General features: G+C 38.9%; 1 protein-coding gene across 4 annotated transcripts in view; it reads left to right on the plus strand.

Moving 5' to 3' along the window:
* The window catches only part of LOC310965643 (calcium-dependent secretion activator 1), a gene marked incomplete at both ends in the record, with an annotated part of 320,144 nt that overhangs the window by 150,426 nt on the left and 153,865 nt on the right, over positions 1-15,853 (plus strand). For all 4 annotated transcript variants that reach the window (XM_083939356.1, XM_083939353.1, XM_083939354.1 and 1 more), the window contains one exon: positions 9,436-9,502. In XM_083939356.1, the coding sequence (XP_083795482.1) occupies positions 9,436-9,502 (67 nt within the window). The remainder of the gene's footprint in view (positions 1-9,435; positions 9,503-15,853) is intronic.

Below are 15,853 nucleotides of genomic sequence, written 5' to 3' on the forward strand. Positions count from 1 at the left end.
ATGAGATTAGAAGGTTAATAAGGGAAAAAAATCATTTGCCAAGGGGGATAAAGAGATATTAAAAAAGGTTCATAAAGAACTTAGAAAGGGAATCAATAAGGAGAAATATAGGTATAAATGTGAGGTGGAAAACCATTTTAAAGAGAATGACATGAAGAAGGTATGAAGCTATTGAGTGGATATGTAGGCAAAGAGAAGCCTGGAAGGCACCAACTAAATGGCTCCATAGAATACACAAAAGATTTAAATAGCTTTTACAATATATTTGATAAAATTTACTTTTCAAAGGAAAGATCAAGTTTTAGAGAGCACTTAATCAGCACCTTACATGAGGATCATTATACCCTTCAAACTAATTGTAATTAAACTATGTTTAATTACAATTATTTAATTATTGTTATTCTTCTAATGTTTTGCCTGACTTGTGGAAGGAATAATGTATCAGACCAGTACCTAAAAAAAGGCAGTGGAGTGTTTGAATGACCTGAGACCGTTGGCCCTCACCTCAGCTTTTTTTCTAAAAAAAAAAATGTAAGGCCACAGGTGGAGAAATACTTGGATCCCTGCCCAGTTTACATACCAGAAAGGAAGGGGAGCAGAAGATGCTATTAGTTTTAAACTTGACAGTATTTATACACATCTAGATACCAGTGGGCAAAATTTTATATTATGATTTTAGTTCAGCTTTTAACACTATTCAACCGCATATTATAGTTGAAAAGCTCATAAACATGTACCAGGGGTTCAGTTTATTTGTTTTAAAATTGTTTAACGAACAGAACCCAATTTGTTAAAGTTAAATTCAAGCACAACATCAGGAGTAATCACCACAAATACAGGTTCTCCCTAAGGCAGTCCTATCACCGTTTTTATTTACCATTTACACACAGCTGATTGCCCACAGCACTCGGGTTGCCAATTAGGGAAATTTGCAGACAATACCGCACTACTAGGTCTAATTGAACAGGATGATGATAGCCACTACAGAAAAGAGTTACAATTCTTTGTTGAGTATTGTGACAGTCATTTTCTGGAGCTTAACGTCAAGAAAACTAAAGAACTAGTGATTGACTTTAGAAGAAACGACTGAAACTGAGGCATTGGTAATTAAGGTGGCAACAGTAGAGCAAACATACAAATACTTAGGTGTTGTTTTTAATGATAAGTGTAACCGGTGGTGTATGGACCCAATTGCAGTACAAAGGACTCAAAAAACAGTGGTAAAAGTTCAACGGTTTACTCAGACTCAGGCAGACAGGCGAACAGTTCAGAAAACGGCAAACAGGAATCAGGAGAGGAGAGGCTAAACTCTTGGTCAGGGACAGAAGGCTGGGTCAATTTACCAGAATGCAGACGAAGCAGGGAATCAAGGACAGGCAAGGTCGGTACCGGGAAGACAGGCAGAAGAATGCTGGAAAGTCTCGCATGGCATAGAACAATCTGGCAAAGGAGTGAGTGTGGAGCTGGTGATTATATGCTGGGCTGAATGCATGTGATGAGAGGCAGCTGTGTGCACAGGTGAGTAGAGTGAACTGACGAGGTGGGTGTGGCTGACAGGCTGAGTGGGGCAGAGGCAGGATCAATGGAAAACTACTGAGGGCTGGATGTCTTAACTGTGACAATAAGTTGATATGGACTGACCATATTTCATCACTGTTGGTCAAACTCCACGCTTGTACTTTATGAGGAAGTTTCAGTCTTTTAATGTGAATTCTGAGGTAATGAAAATGTTTGCTATGTCTGTGATATGTAGTGTGTGGAGCTACTGTGCTGTGGGATGGGGAGGGAAAGCGGGGTTCCCCGAGAAGAATAGGATCGATAAATTGAACAGAAGGGCAGGAAAAATGGCTGGGCTAACAATTAGGTTGGATAAAGTATACTATCTGGGCAACAAGGTTATGTTACGCAGTGGTCAGCTAAGACCACTAAGCAGTATGCTCTCTCCTTTATATGACAAGCTGTTAGACAGCACAATGAGCACTTTAGACTTACTTTTGTAGAACTTGTCTAGGTGTATATGTGTGTGTGTTTAAATGTTTACTTATTATCCTGTAATGTTGATCTATGTTAAGTTATTATATCAGTGCCTGTAACTATAGGTGCATATCCATATGTATTTTATCTATCCTCAATTTAGGTTATTTTTATATGGGCATGACGGTGGGCATAAGCAATGTAATTTCCAATTTTTATGGATGCAATAAACTTGACTTTGACTTTGACAGATGTTGTTAGTGTTCTGGTACAAGAGTTGACCCTGAGATTAGTGCATTTTGGAAGTGAGATGAAGTGTTGCTGAGCTGCTTGTTGGTAAAGAGAACCGAACAAATTAATTTGGTATAGAGAAAGGTTACCAACTGATACTAAAGCCAGCTTATAGCCTCATAACCAACAACTAGACTGGTGTGGTGCAATAGAGGCAATTAATTGTAAGATATGTATGATTGGTGATGATGATCTCATGAACTCCTGGAGGGAATGTCTTAAAATTTGGCACAAATGTCCACAAATCAAGAATGATGACAGATGACATACGTCTATCAGGATAAAATTATGAAATGATGACATAATGTATCCAAAAAGTCAAAGGTCTACTTCGTTGTGACATCTTAATGTTTCATAACTCACATACAGAACGGGACTTTTGGTTGGATGCTGAATTGGTGACACTTATCTTGAAACTGTGCTGATTATAGAGATCTGAAGATGAGTGTGAAGCTTCCACGTTTCAGCAAAAAATACACTTCATACCTTTATCAAATTCCTTTAAAGTCTTCACTACATACAGTATATTATGTAAGTCTGGATAGTTTGGATGCAACTGGTTGGGGAAGTCATAATAACCACAAGACAGTAATTCTACTTCAGACATAGGGCACACTTGCCTGCTACATGATGGTGCATGAACATGCACTTTATTGCTTAAAACTGCAAGTTTTGTTTTTTTAGCTAACATTGTGAGACAAAGATCTCTAGACATTTGTCAGGGCTAAGACAACAGTTGTGGTTTAAACATTTAGGTGTCTAATTGTTTCAGCATCCTTTGTCAAGTTACTATCACCATTGAATATATGACTTGATGGCTAATTCAGATGTCCCAGAAAACGTTCCAGTGTTTATACAGAGCATTCTTGTAGTTTGAGCTTTTAAATGTGTTGTTTCTCTGGCGAGCTTCAATACGGAGATTATGGTTGGGTAAGTGAGATGTCCTTTAGTGTAGGGGTGCCGAGCCTAAAATGCAAAGACACAACTGAATAAGCTGCAGCTGTAATTTGCATTTGACTGCAGAGCTGTGCTGTAAATATCTATATTGCTATGTACATACATACACCAACAAGGGTTGTGACAGGAGATTGAAAAAAGAAACATCACCAATAGTTCAAGTGCAAAATAATGCCAGTAGGTAGCAGCCAAGACCATATTACACAAGTGACACATATCTACACTTGAGATCAAAATTAGAGAACAAATTATGAATATGTGATTTATTCTGAAATACTGTTATTTTTTACCATTATGAATTGAATAGAATATCCGCTGAGCTATACCACTGCTGTAATAGCATGTTCTTTTAAATAACTAAGGCACATCAACAAAAACCTTTATTTTGTGAAATTAGAGAACACTAACCATTGGGTCAGAAGAGAAGATTTCGATTTTTAAAAAATGAATAAGAAGTCTAGAGGCCCCAGCTTTGACTGACTTCAGCACATCTGCGCCCACAGGACATCGCTTCTTTCTCTCACTGCTCTGGTTTGATCTTGGTCCATTCTTCTTCAGTCTCTTTCACAGTTCAGTACCTGTAGTAGGTTTCTTAGACATATACTTTGTTGCTAAGGATTTTCTGGATATTCTCTATGAGGTTTAGATCTGGACTCTGACACTTCCTACTCAAAATTTAACTAACTTCTTTACACACTTTGTTTCAGTCTTTAACCAGTCTGACACTGAACATAACGTTTCCCATCAGACACCAATAAATTCAACTCGTCATGGCTTGGGGGATGTTTTCTGCAGCAGGAGTTGGGCCTCTTGTACAGCTACATGGCAGGGTGAATGCAAATGTTTATGTGAACCTCCTTCAGCAACATGCAATACCTTAACTGCAACTGTCTCCAAATCAGCTGCAATTTTCATGCAAGACAATGACCCCTGTCACACAGGTGAAGCAGTCCCTTGAAGCTAAGAATATTGAAACAATGAAATGGCCAGCCCAGAGTCCAGATCTAAACCCCATAGATGATCTCTGGAAAATCTTTAGCAACAAAGTAATGTCTAAGAAACCCACTACAGTTACTGAACTATGGAAGAGACTGAAGAAGAAAGGACTAAGATCAAACCAGAGCAGTGTGAGAAGCTAGTGATGTCCTTCAAAGTGAAGTCATTCAAAGTTGTGGCCTCTACACTTCCTTACTGTTGTCTACTTTTGTTTAAAAAAAAACAGCAACAACAACACAGCAGTGGTAATAGCCACTAAATATATTATTTCAGAATGAATCAAGTATAAATATTTTGCTCTGTAATTTTTATGTCCAGTGTAAATTCAAAACAAACATTAATTCATTAATTCAAGCATGTTAAGTTTAAAACCTTACAATGTTTTATCTGCATTATTAAAGTTGCCCTCCACTCAATAATATGTTTTCTTGTTGTTCTTGTTGTATGTTTGACCTTCACTGTGCAGAATGATGTATGTGCAGAGTTTAAGATGAGAAGGTGTGGGCCTATCTTGAGGCATATCGTATCGTGGCCTCTGTATCTTGAGGCATATCGTATCGTGGCCTCTGTATCTTGAGGCATATCGCATTGTGGCCTCTGTATCTTGAGGCATATCGTATCGTGGCCTCTGTATCTTGAGGCATATCGTATCGTGGCCTCTGTATCTTGAGGCATATCGCATTGTGGCCTCTGTATCTTGAGGCACATCGTATCGTGGCCTCTGTATCTTGAGGCATATCATATTGTGGCCTCTGTATCTGATGTTGTAGGCCAGGGCTATTCAATTTATTTGTAATCGGGGCCGGTTAACGAAAATGATCGGAAACGAGGGGCCGGAAAGATATGAGCATCACATTAATGGATATTGTAAAACAATGCAGCGACATAGGAGTACAGACTGTCTTTAATTTATCAATGTAAATAGTAGTCATAGTGCACCAAGCTTCTCCTTTACTTGAGTATTTTATTTACATGCTACTTTATACTTTTATACTACTTTACTACAAATCAGTGGAAATATTCTACTTTTTACTTCGATACGTTTACCTGATAACTTCAGTCACCAGTTACTTTACCAGGCTTACAAGCACATAAGAAACATTAGTTTATTCATAAAGTAACATAAATGCAGTATTTTTTACAGTTCAGTGGAAAAGTGGGTTTGAAATTAGAATGATTTTTCTGAAAATGCCTTATTAACTTATCCTCTTTACACACAGATATGGCTGCAGAGTAAACACAGGCTTCACAGTGACAGGAACAAAAACTTCTCTGTCTGGTGAATTGACGGTTTTCTGTGACAAGCTTTCTTTTTTTCAGAGTAGAAAGAGACATTGCAGTGGTGATTTAACCACAGATTTAACCAGACTGAAACGATTGAGAAAAAAAACAGAGCAGAGCTTGGCGAGCTGTTGCGAAGAGGATTCGGAAAACCACGAAGAAAAGCATAGCGGGAGCATAGCGGGAGCATAGCGGGAGCATAGCGGGAGCGTGCGGAGCATTGTGGCCTTGCGCCTACAGGGAGCTCGTGGAGCAAGTCTCCCAGTGTGCTGGCATTTGATGCCGTGAGACGGTAGCGCTTAGATGGATATGAGAAAGGACAGCGGCCATGAATAACTTTTCCACAAAGGCTTCTACTCAAAGGGCCAGTAAATATTCCCTTTGCGGGCCGGATCCGGCCCCGGGCCGCCAATTGAATAGTCCTGTTGTAGTCAATGCCCAGCACTAGCGGATAGCACTGACTAATTAACTCATGATACAGTATAATGACTGTTAGCATAGCAGTCAGGACTGCAAAAAAGAAATGCTCAACTAAGTCATGAGGCAGTGTTTATACACATATTCAAAGCACTGCTCCTCTGTCAGTAGCGGTGAGCAGCTTGTCTGCCTTCCTCCCTCCCGTCCATATGCTTTATTTTGGAGAAGGCTGCTGGGCTGCCCCATAAAAAGCCCACACTGCTTATCTGTGCTATGTTACTGGCCCCAATCTCTGCATAAGGGCAGGGTCCTCATATGTCACCTCATGGATGCTGGTTTATTTAGGACGACAGGCAGAAGCAGCTCTGGGAGGGACCGGGGGCAAAGGCACACTAAGGCATACTGAGGTGGGCGTACCAGGGAAACCCACAGCTAGGCTGGAAGTAGCAGAGGCAAATCAAACTGGGGTCCTCACCCTCAGATGTTCTTTTATAACAAAAGCCCTTTCCCTGTCCTTCTCCTTCTGCATCATGTTTTCATGTCAAACCTAAGAGAAAACTCAACACAGCCAGCCTGGGTAGGCCTACGTACAGAATACACACTAACACATGGAGGAAGAAAAGAGTATATAGCATGCTGACTGCATTGTTGTGTATTTCTCAATGAAATGAGGGAAATATTTGGGTGATTTCACTGTAGAGTTCTCTGTAGTTGATATGAAGGTTTTTTTGTTTTGAGATCAGATTACGTTTTACTTAAATTAACTTATGTTTTGACTTTTAAATCAGAGTCTAAGCTAGGTTTAAAGGTTTCCAGAGATACCAAAGAGACTGAATTTATGTAGAAAATGGTCTAAAATTTCCTGTTGATGCACAATGATGCACCATAATTTTTTTTGGGATTTGAATAACACATATTTGCAAGTTCCAGAGCTAGCTTAATACTATATAATATATGGAACAGAAGTAAAAATATGTTTTAAAGGGAGATGTGCATACATACATAATAAGCAAAGTTATTGGAGTCTGGGATGTTGACCAAGATTTTTAAACTGATTAGACAATGTGTCAGCATTATGATTCATGTTGCATCTTAGCACTGTTATTACCTGTATATTGGACGTGCAAAGACAAAGCCTATAATTCAGTGCCAAAGCAAAAACAACAAACAACTGTCTTGTTGGTCCATGGACAGATCAATGTGTGTTTCTATCAGCCTCTGTGGCAAAAACAACTCTCTGTTCTAGACAACAAAAAATATGTATCAAAGTGGTCCCTAGTCACTGCTGACACATTACATTTGCCTAAAGCTAGAAAAAAAGGTTTGCTTAGCTGTTACTCCAGATATGAGATTGAATATTGTGTGGATGTTTTGTGTAATCAGATCCAGCTTCACTTTGTGATTTCACAGGCTGTATTCACTGATCGAACTGCTCTCACTGAATTAATGCTTCCGCCTGTTTAGACCTCATAGCCACATTTCATTTCATTCTTTAATTTCAGTCCACAATATAAGCCAAATTAGAAGAAAGTAATAATCAATTTAGCAACAAAACATGTTATGTAAGCTGAAAAGATGTAGGCTGAAGCAGCAGCTTATTATACCTACTCTTCTTACATTTAAATTATTGGCATAATTTTAACTCGGTCAGTTAGTCAAAAGAAAAATAATCACAAACATATAACAAAAACAATCAGGAGACAAATACATGTCCTTACATTGTAAATACAGTAATAAAACAAATATTACATTTTACAGGTTTACTTATTTGCTGTATTTTCTGTTGATCGCCTCAGATTTCCATATTTCTTAAAACTTGTAAATTGGGTTACACATTTTTACTTCCTCATTTATTTACTCAGCAAAAAGTCTTTAAAAGTCTGCCTAATTGTCTCTAAATAACTATGATTTTTTAATCATTATGAAGGTATTCAGTCAGCAATATTGAGAATGATTTGTCTAATAAGTTAGGAGGCAGTGGCAGTCATATTGACCACTGTCTACATGTATGTTTATATATCGGTTTAAAATTATGCTTCTTCTTTCTGACCGCGGATGCTCAAAATACTAACATTAACACACAGTAACACAACAGTAACTGAACTCTTCTTCACTTCCCTGGAGTCAATGAGCACGAGGGGATCAGTGCCTGTGTTTTGGGTGGGCCTAACAGGCCTGGACCTGCCAGCTTGTACAATTGGCCCTTCCTAAATGACTAGTAGAACATTTCTTTTTTTAATGATTCAATTTAACATTAAAATACACAGTAAAGACTTAAAAATAAACTTCCCTTTTTGAAAATAACATATGCAACGTATGCAATTGAATTACATACTAGGAGTTTGACCTAGTGTTTTGCTGCATATCAGATGCTTAAAAACACAGAAAAATATAGAAATATACACAAGAATACACAAAATTTTAAAGGTACACACAGAAATTTAGATTTACAAGTATATAAGAAATGAGAGTTCTAAGACTTAACTCCGGTATGTGTTGACTGCCTCCCATTCAACGTTGGAAAGGGAAAATGATTGGCTACAATCCGATTGTCAAGACGTTATGTAACACCCTTCCAAAATATGATTTCCTGGTCCAAACCGGTCCAAGCCTCGTATTTCTCCAACACCACAGTGCCGTGTTCCCCGTTGTTGGAACAGATCAGATTGAAAAAAACAACGGAATTGTCATTTTACCTCTTTTTTACCGATGAAATAGATGTCAAACTGACAAAAGAGGTGAACTTAATTGTTCACATGTTGGGCCATTGTTCTCTGTTTTATTTCAACAGAGAGTTTGGACCCGGAAATCATATTTTGAAAGGGAGTTATGTCAGACTGAACAGTCGGATAGGTATGATTGAAGTATTGCTAGCCAATGACAGCTCGTTAATGTAATGACCTGCAGCTGTGATTCTGTAAAATATCCCCAGTGAGAAGCAAATGTACACAGTCTATACAGCCCCCAGTTTGGGAGGTATTCTTTATTTTTTGTCACTTTATCTGTACAGCCTCCCTTACTCTGGGTCATGTTGTGTATATGTTGTGGTTAATTTCATTAGGCCAAAGTCCTCTCTAAACATTTGCATATTTTTGCAGCAGACATTTTTACCTCTTACACAGGTGTCACAGATACAATTAATGATGGCTGTATTCAGTCTTCCAGTTCCAGGACTCTGGTACAGAGCGTTCTGCCTAACAGATGCTAAATGGAACAGTGACATTACAGTACTTACAGTACAGCATTGTTCTTGCTATGACAAACATCTGCCCCAATAAAGTCCGTCCACTTAGACAAAAACCTCTAAGAAAAGACCAGAACTTTGATATGTAGCACAAAATGGGATTGCAGTAATGAAATGTACCAGGAGAGGTCAGTGATGCGCTACACAACCATGTCATAGCAGTACAGAGTGAAGCATCCCAACACATCCCAATCATATAACAGCTGCATAAAGGCCTCACTGAGAAATCTCTGTTTAAGTTTTCTAAATTAATAATTTTTTCCCTAACTCCACAGGTACCTTTGGGCCATTGGCAAAAACGTGTGGAAGAGATGGAAGAAGAGATTCTTTGTGCTGGTTCAGGTAAGCACGGTCATTCTCTCACTGGATTTTTATTTTGTTCAGAATCAGAAATACTTTAATAATCCCCGGGGGGGAATTATTTTTGGTACACAACTCCAGATCTACAAACAAAAATTATAAACAGACAACAATATACAATATATTCCTACAATATACAAGTACAACAGTGTACTGTAAAACATAAACAACCACAATAAATACCATATACAGTGGGTTAGGTATTTGAATGGGCAGTGACATCACTTGAGTCTTAGGTTTCCACTTTATTGAAAGTAAAAGGGGCTTGTAATGACGCTCTGAATCTCACCTGGTGTCCCCTACTATGCAGATGGGAACGCTGGAGAATTATAAGACCGATATTTTGATCTTTGTTTAATTCAGTGTTTCTAAAAATGCAACTGTACATTAAACTGTTTAAAATATAGCATTGTGTCTATCCATTTGGACCATACTTAACATGATATCATGCAGAACGACCATACTTATAAATTAAATTTTGTACTTTAGGACATGAAACTAATTTTACAGTTCTTCCACAGCATGATTTGATTTCTTTTCAACCAAGTTAAGATATATTACTAATTTATGTTATATTTTGTTATGTTGTCTTACAAACTATTATTCTGTTTAGCAGCGTGTGTGTGACCAAGTAAATAGATTCAGAGGTCCAACCCAGTTCACAGAGTGACACGTTTGGATGCTTTACCAACTAGGTTCTTGAATTCTGTTTAACTGATCATTGCCTTTGTCTGGGAAAAAAAGTATAAATAAATCAATGGCTATATATATATATTTTTTTTTTTTATCTTGATCTATAAAAACTGGAGGACGTACATCAGGTGACAAATTCATATTCGTGGTCCCAATAATTGTCAGCTTGGAGGAAGCTTCCAAGGTTCTGAATCTTTGCTCTCTATCATTTTTTCAAAACCACAAGATGTAGATTGGACTGAAGTGAATGCACGATGAGCTCCAGAATCTGATCACACCCAAGAGAGAGCCCTGAGCAGCCTCAGCTCTGCTTGATGGCGATAATATTTTCACTGGCCACATGTTGTGTGTGCAGTGGGAAAGAGAGATGCAGCCAAGCTGTCTTCCCTCGGCTGTCAGAGGAATGATGGAGAAGCCAAGCAGGCTTTTGTCAGGAGGTGGGGTGGTGGGGGGTGGTAGCGGCCATTTCCTGGTGGCTCTGTATTGAGAGGTGGGCAGCAGGCCAGGGTGGGGGCGTGGGGGGGAGAGGGGGGCGGCCTGTCTCTTGTGCGTTGCAGAGGATATGTCTCAAAGCTACAAGTTGACAGGGGATTGACAAAGTGGAGTGAACACTAGCTGGCCTAACACTCGCAGCTAGAAAAGAACGAGCGCCGCCAACTTGAAGCCTCCCACTTGCTCCCAGCTAAATATATAGCAAGTGACAAATACTGGTCAATAGACTGCGCACTCGAGTGTGTGTTTGTATTCCTGTCTGTCTCTGTATGTGCATGGGTGTTTGTCTTGAGGAGCGGAGACCCTATCTTGTTAGTGCCGTGTGTTTTTGAGTGCACACACACTTTTTTCCTGCTGTTTTAGAGATGGTGCATCACAGACATAACAGTGCAGTGAATTTTTTTTCTTTGCTCACTGTCTGTTCTGCTCATGCAAAGTCTTGTAAGTAAGTTCTGACTGTTGGCATTTGGTTACCCACTGCACACTGTGATTTTCATCTGTCTTCCTTTCAAATGCAAGATTTTGATACAAGTTGATTTCAGAAAAAAAAATTACATACAGTCATCCACACTGTTGCTTCTAGTGTAAATAATAAAGATAATATATATGTATACACAGACTCACTGTATGTTCTAGTGCAGTACTAATTAAAAGTAAAAGACAGTTAACAGCTAAGATAACATGATTCAAAGCAGAAAACAATTAAAGCAGCATAGTATAAACACAATCAGATTTATTCAATGAATGTGAAAGACACGTTTTAGATTTAATTTTCATTATAAATTATCCAGTGGTCCTACTCGTTTTTAGGGGTGGGAAGAAAATCGATTCACGTATGTATCACGATTCTCTATATACAATTTTTTTTAAATTGATTCTTTAATTCCTAAATCGATTCGGTTGGAAGGAGGAATTTACCGCTTTTATTGTAGTAGTCTATGAGTAATGTGATGTCACGTCCATTGCTACCAAAACAAGTGAGAAAGCAGAGAGCAGGAAATAGACTAGTCTGTTATCCACCGGGATGTAGCCTTCACCCACACATTTTAATCCAAAGTGTGGAAAAGACTACACCGTAAAGTCTGGAAACACTTTGGGTTTCACACATTGACATGAAGACTAGAACTAGACACTAAAGCTAGGATTGTTATGGACATAGCGTGCTGAAACATATAGTCTGTAAGACTATAGTAACTGTAATACAGTTAATATGAATGGCTGTCTTTCTCGACTGCGGTCAAGCCAGCCGTTACTGCTACAACTGTGGTGCATCCATACCTATACTGATGCTTCTATTAAATGCATTCAGACAGCCCAGATGGAGCTGACAGAGAGAACTGACATTAAGAGCGGTGACAGACTCGGTGAAGTTAACAGAAAGATACATGGTTTTCAAAATAAGTGTTTATAAAGCTTTATACGAAATATATGGAAATTAAATCAGTAGGATTATCTACCTTTGGGAAATGTCTTTATTCTTTGATTTTTTTTGGTTGCTTGAAAAAAGAAATAATTCCTGACATTGACAGTTGATCTGAGGACATCTTCAAATACAGACACAATTCAAGCATTTTTACTGTTTTCATTTGGAGATATTCCAGAGTAAATGTCCCATATTTGCACCTTGAAATAGTTACATTCCTAAACACTTGAGGTGCTGACTTCAGCACATCTCTGGCTACATACTGAAAATCAAATATATTTACTCTTTCATTTAGAGATTTTCCAAAGTAAATGTCTTTCAAAGTGTATGATTCAACTTTTTCTCATGGTTTATTCTAGTGTTTGTATATTCAGAGGAAGAAACAGTTACATGCAGTGTTCGAATATCCCTATAGAGTATTACTATATGGGAAAATCAATGGGCTTGTATTAGAGATTTGTGGGTATACAGCCTGTCTCACAGGAATAGTTTGATATCAGCTAATATTCACATTCTTAACATGAGTTACATTGTAGATGAGAAGATCAATATCACTATCATATCTGATATCTGATTAAGGAGTTTATTCAAGGTCTGTTTTGCATGATAACAACATGCTATCCAGATGTCTTTAGGGTTCTTGGAGGTTCAGATGGCACAAGCATATCAGATTTGCATTTCAGCTCAATGCCGAAGAGAGGAGCTCTAGTGATTTGTAGACAAGCAGCAGAACTAAAAGTTGAAGTTTATTCTGTGAGTGACTGGGAGCCAGCGTAAGGATATTAGGGCTGGTGTAATTTGGTCATACTTCCATTAATTTGAGGTGCTCTGTCTGCTCTATTTTTCTGGAAGGACTGATGCCTTAGAGCTTTTCAGATAATCATACATTTCTAAGAAAAGAGGAAGCCACCTGCAGTGCATTTTACTCTACCAGTTCAATGAAAAGAATGAATGGAAGACTTTATGTAAGGTTAGAGATGTCGGAGCCAATATCAGTGAAATTACACGATTCTCAATGCCAATTTGATACCACCGTAAAAAAAAGAGGACTTTATAAGAACATATTTACTTAAACATGAACTTGGTGGTAGTACAACAACTTTTTTCATACACAGAATGCACACATTGGCACCAGCACACATACACATCGTGAATCTTCCTTGTTTAGTTTTTCCTTACAATGGTAAACGTAACGTCACCTATATGATCCGTCTTTATAGTTTTGTTTGAGGAAATGTGTCAGTCACGTTTTGAACATTACTTGTTGTTACATTAAACATTAAAATGGAAGCACTTTCTCCTTTCGCATCGTGACATCTGCCTCACACGCACGCAAAGTACTTCCATACACGACTCTTGGTGCGTTTTTTATCAACGAGTTGGGGTGAAGCGATTGCTGCAGTTAACTTCCTCATGTGGTTTGTTATGCCTGTGAGTTCCACTTCTTCGTGATCTCCTACTTCTGAATGAAAGTATGACTAGAACACTCGCTATACTGCCCCTATTAGTTCTGGAAGAGTCGATGCACTGAAAAGTACGGTGCCTCTGTGCTTCCGGTGCCCCCAAAACATAGGCATTGTCTGTGTTTTTTTAAATTTTAGAATCGAAAGGTATCGCAAGTATCGGTTCTCTTGACATCCCGCCTGTAAGGTCTAATGGTATTGAACTGATAAATATCAATTCCTATGTAGTTTTCTGTCACAAATAAAAGTTAGATAGCACTGTACGGTCCTTCATTTAATAATTTGCGTGGCATGTGATTTTTTTCAGTGTCAAACAGGTAGAAAAACACTGGCCTAAGCAAAAGAGCCAAAGGGTTTTTTTCTCCTGTTTGTCACGTCAATAGTAACAACGTTTACTTGACAAAAGTGTTGACATCTTCAACAAGTCTAACGTTAGACAGGAAATAAAACGTTCCTCCTAGACAAAATGATTACCAACTCACTTTCTTTCTCTTCTTCCCCGTGAGAAAGAAGCTACTTAAACTGAGCTGCTGCTGTCTCTTCATCTCCGACCTCTCGCATCTCTCCGGCTTTAGACTGACGCTTCCAAACAGTCTGAGCCGTTGAGGGGGGGGGGGGGGGGGGGGGGGGGGGGGGGGGGGACAGGAAGCTTTGTTGCGCTTTCAAAATAAAAGCACGATTGCAAAATCAAATATTTTTATCATCCGCGGTATAATTTTTGGGTGGGAGAGATGCGACTGTCTCCAATATTGGAGGACACTTGCCCCCCCCCCCCCCCCTCCCCGGCTCCTACGCCCTACATTCTATGGCCGCAAATCATTGCAGCACTGACCTCTGTTGCTCTGCATGTTTAAGTCTGCTGAACCATTAACCACACCCCACATCCCAGCTGGGTGTGGTCAGCTTTGGTGTGTTGTATTTGTGACCACAAAGTGTGATTGTACATAACTGCTGGGTTGTGTTGAAAGCCGACTGTTGTGTCGCCTTTGTCTTACTTAAAAAGGTGCATCTTCTCAACATCTCAAAGACTACAGTTGAAGTCCAGCTAGCACGTAGGTTGTCCTCTTGTGTGAGAGGAAATAACTCCATACCAGCAGGGGACAGTAGTCCGTATTCTTTATTCAAAAAGGGAAACCAGAAAAACCACAGGACAGATTAAGACGCCAGTTAGCCAGGACAGGCGCTATTGTCGTATGCCACCATGGGCAGAAGTACATTCGCCCATTTACTCCCATACATGGGTGAAAGAGGAGATCTTCTGAAATCGCCAAAACATTTTTTTGATATTAATTAAAGAGCTTATAATTATCTATCCTCTGTAATGTATGTATTCAGAATTTTAGACCCGACCAAAATGGAGTTATGGGCAGGAGAAGGAACGTGCACGGCTAAAAAAAAACATATTCAGCAGTTTAGGTCCTGTATCCCGTAGGCCCAGATCAAGGCTCCAGCAGACACAACTCTGCTGCTCATACTTTTAAAACATTGTGCCCGATTTTTTGTCTATAGTTTTTCTTATAGAACTTGTATTGGGCAAATGTGGGTTGTTTTAAATGTGCTATATAATTCAAATGTGACTTGACTATTTAGGTTTAGTTTTTTTAACCAATGATAGTCTGCTGAAATCATTAAATTCAGAGTTTTACAATTTTAACTGGTAGTAGGCCTTTATAAAAAACTCAATATAGGCTAATAAAAATATGGATATAATAGTTACAGCTATATTCAAGATAGTGCTTAGGACAGGAAGGTAAAACTAATATTTGTATTTTCTTTAGATGGTATTTTGGCACATTTTAGTCAGGGCATTGGAATTTTAAAAAAGCTTACTAAAGAATACAAACATCACTTTGCTTGATTCTAACCATTAATACAGTATATACTTTTGTTATTTTGGGTAATTTAAATACATTCATAACATATGCCAACTACTTGTGTGGACAACATTTACTCAATTTCCAAACTACCGAGCCATAAGATACTCATGAGCATATTGCTCATGATACTGCATCGTTCGCGACCAATTCGAGACAAACTCGTGCTTGGAGCCCGGGCACGGGTTTTAGGACAACAAAATTTCTACATCCGGTAAGTCCTCCCGCGTTCAAGAGAACCAAAAATGGCGGCGTCTTTAGGGGAGCCTGCGCCACTGAGCAGCTTTCCATAGGAATGAATGGGCGCCATTTTCCCCGTCCGCCCTCCATTCTTTTTTCTATGTCTATGTGAATGAGAACATTCACAGGCTTCTATGTCTATGGTTAG

The sequence above is a fragment of the Echiichthys vipera genome, assembly GCF_963691815.1.
Source record: "Echiichthys vipera genome assembly, chromosome: X".
NCBI lineage: Eukaryota > Metazoa > Chordata > Actinopteri > Perciformes > Trachinidae > Echiichthys > Echiichthys vipera.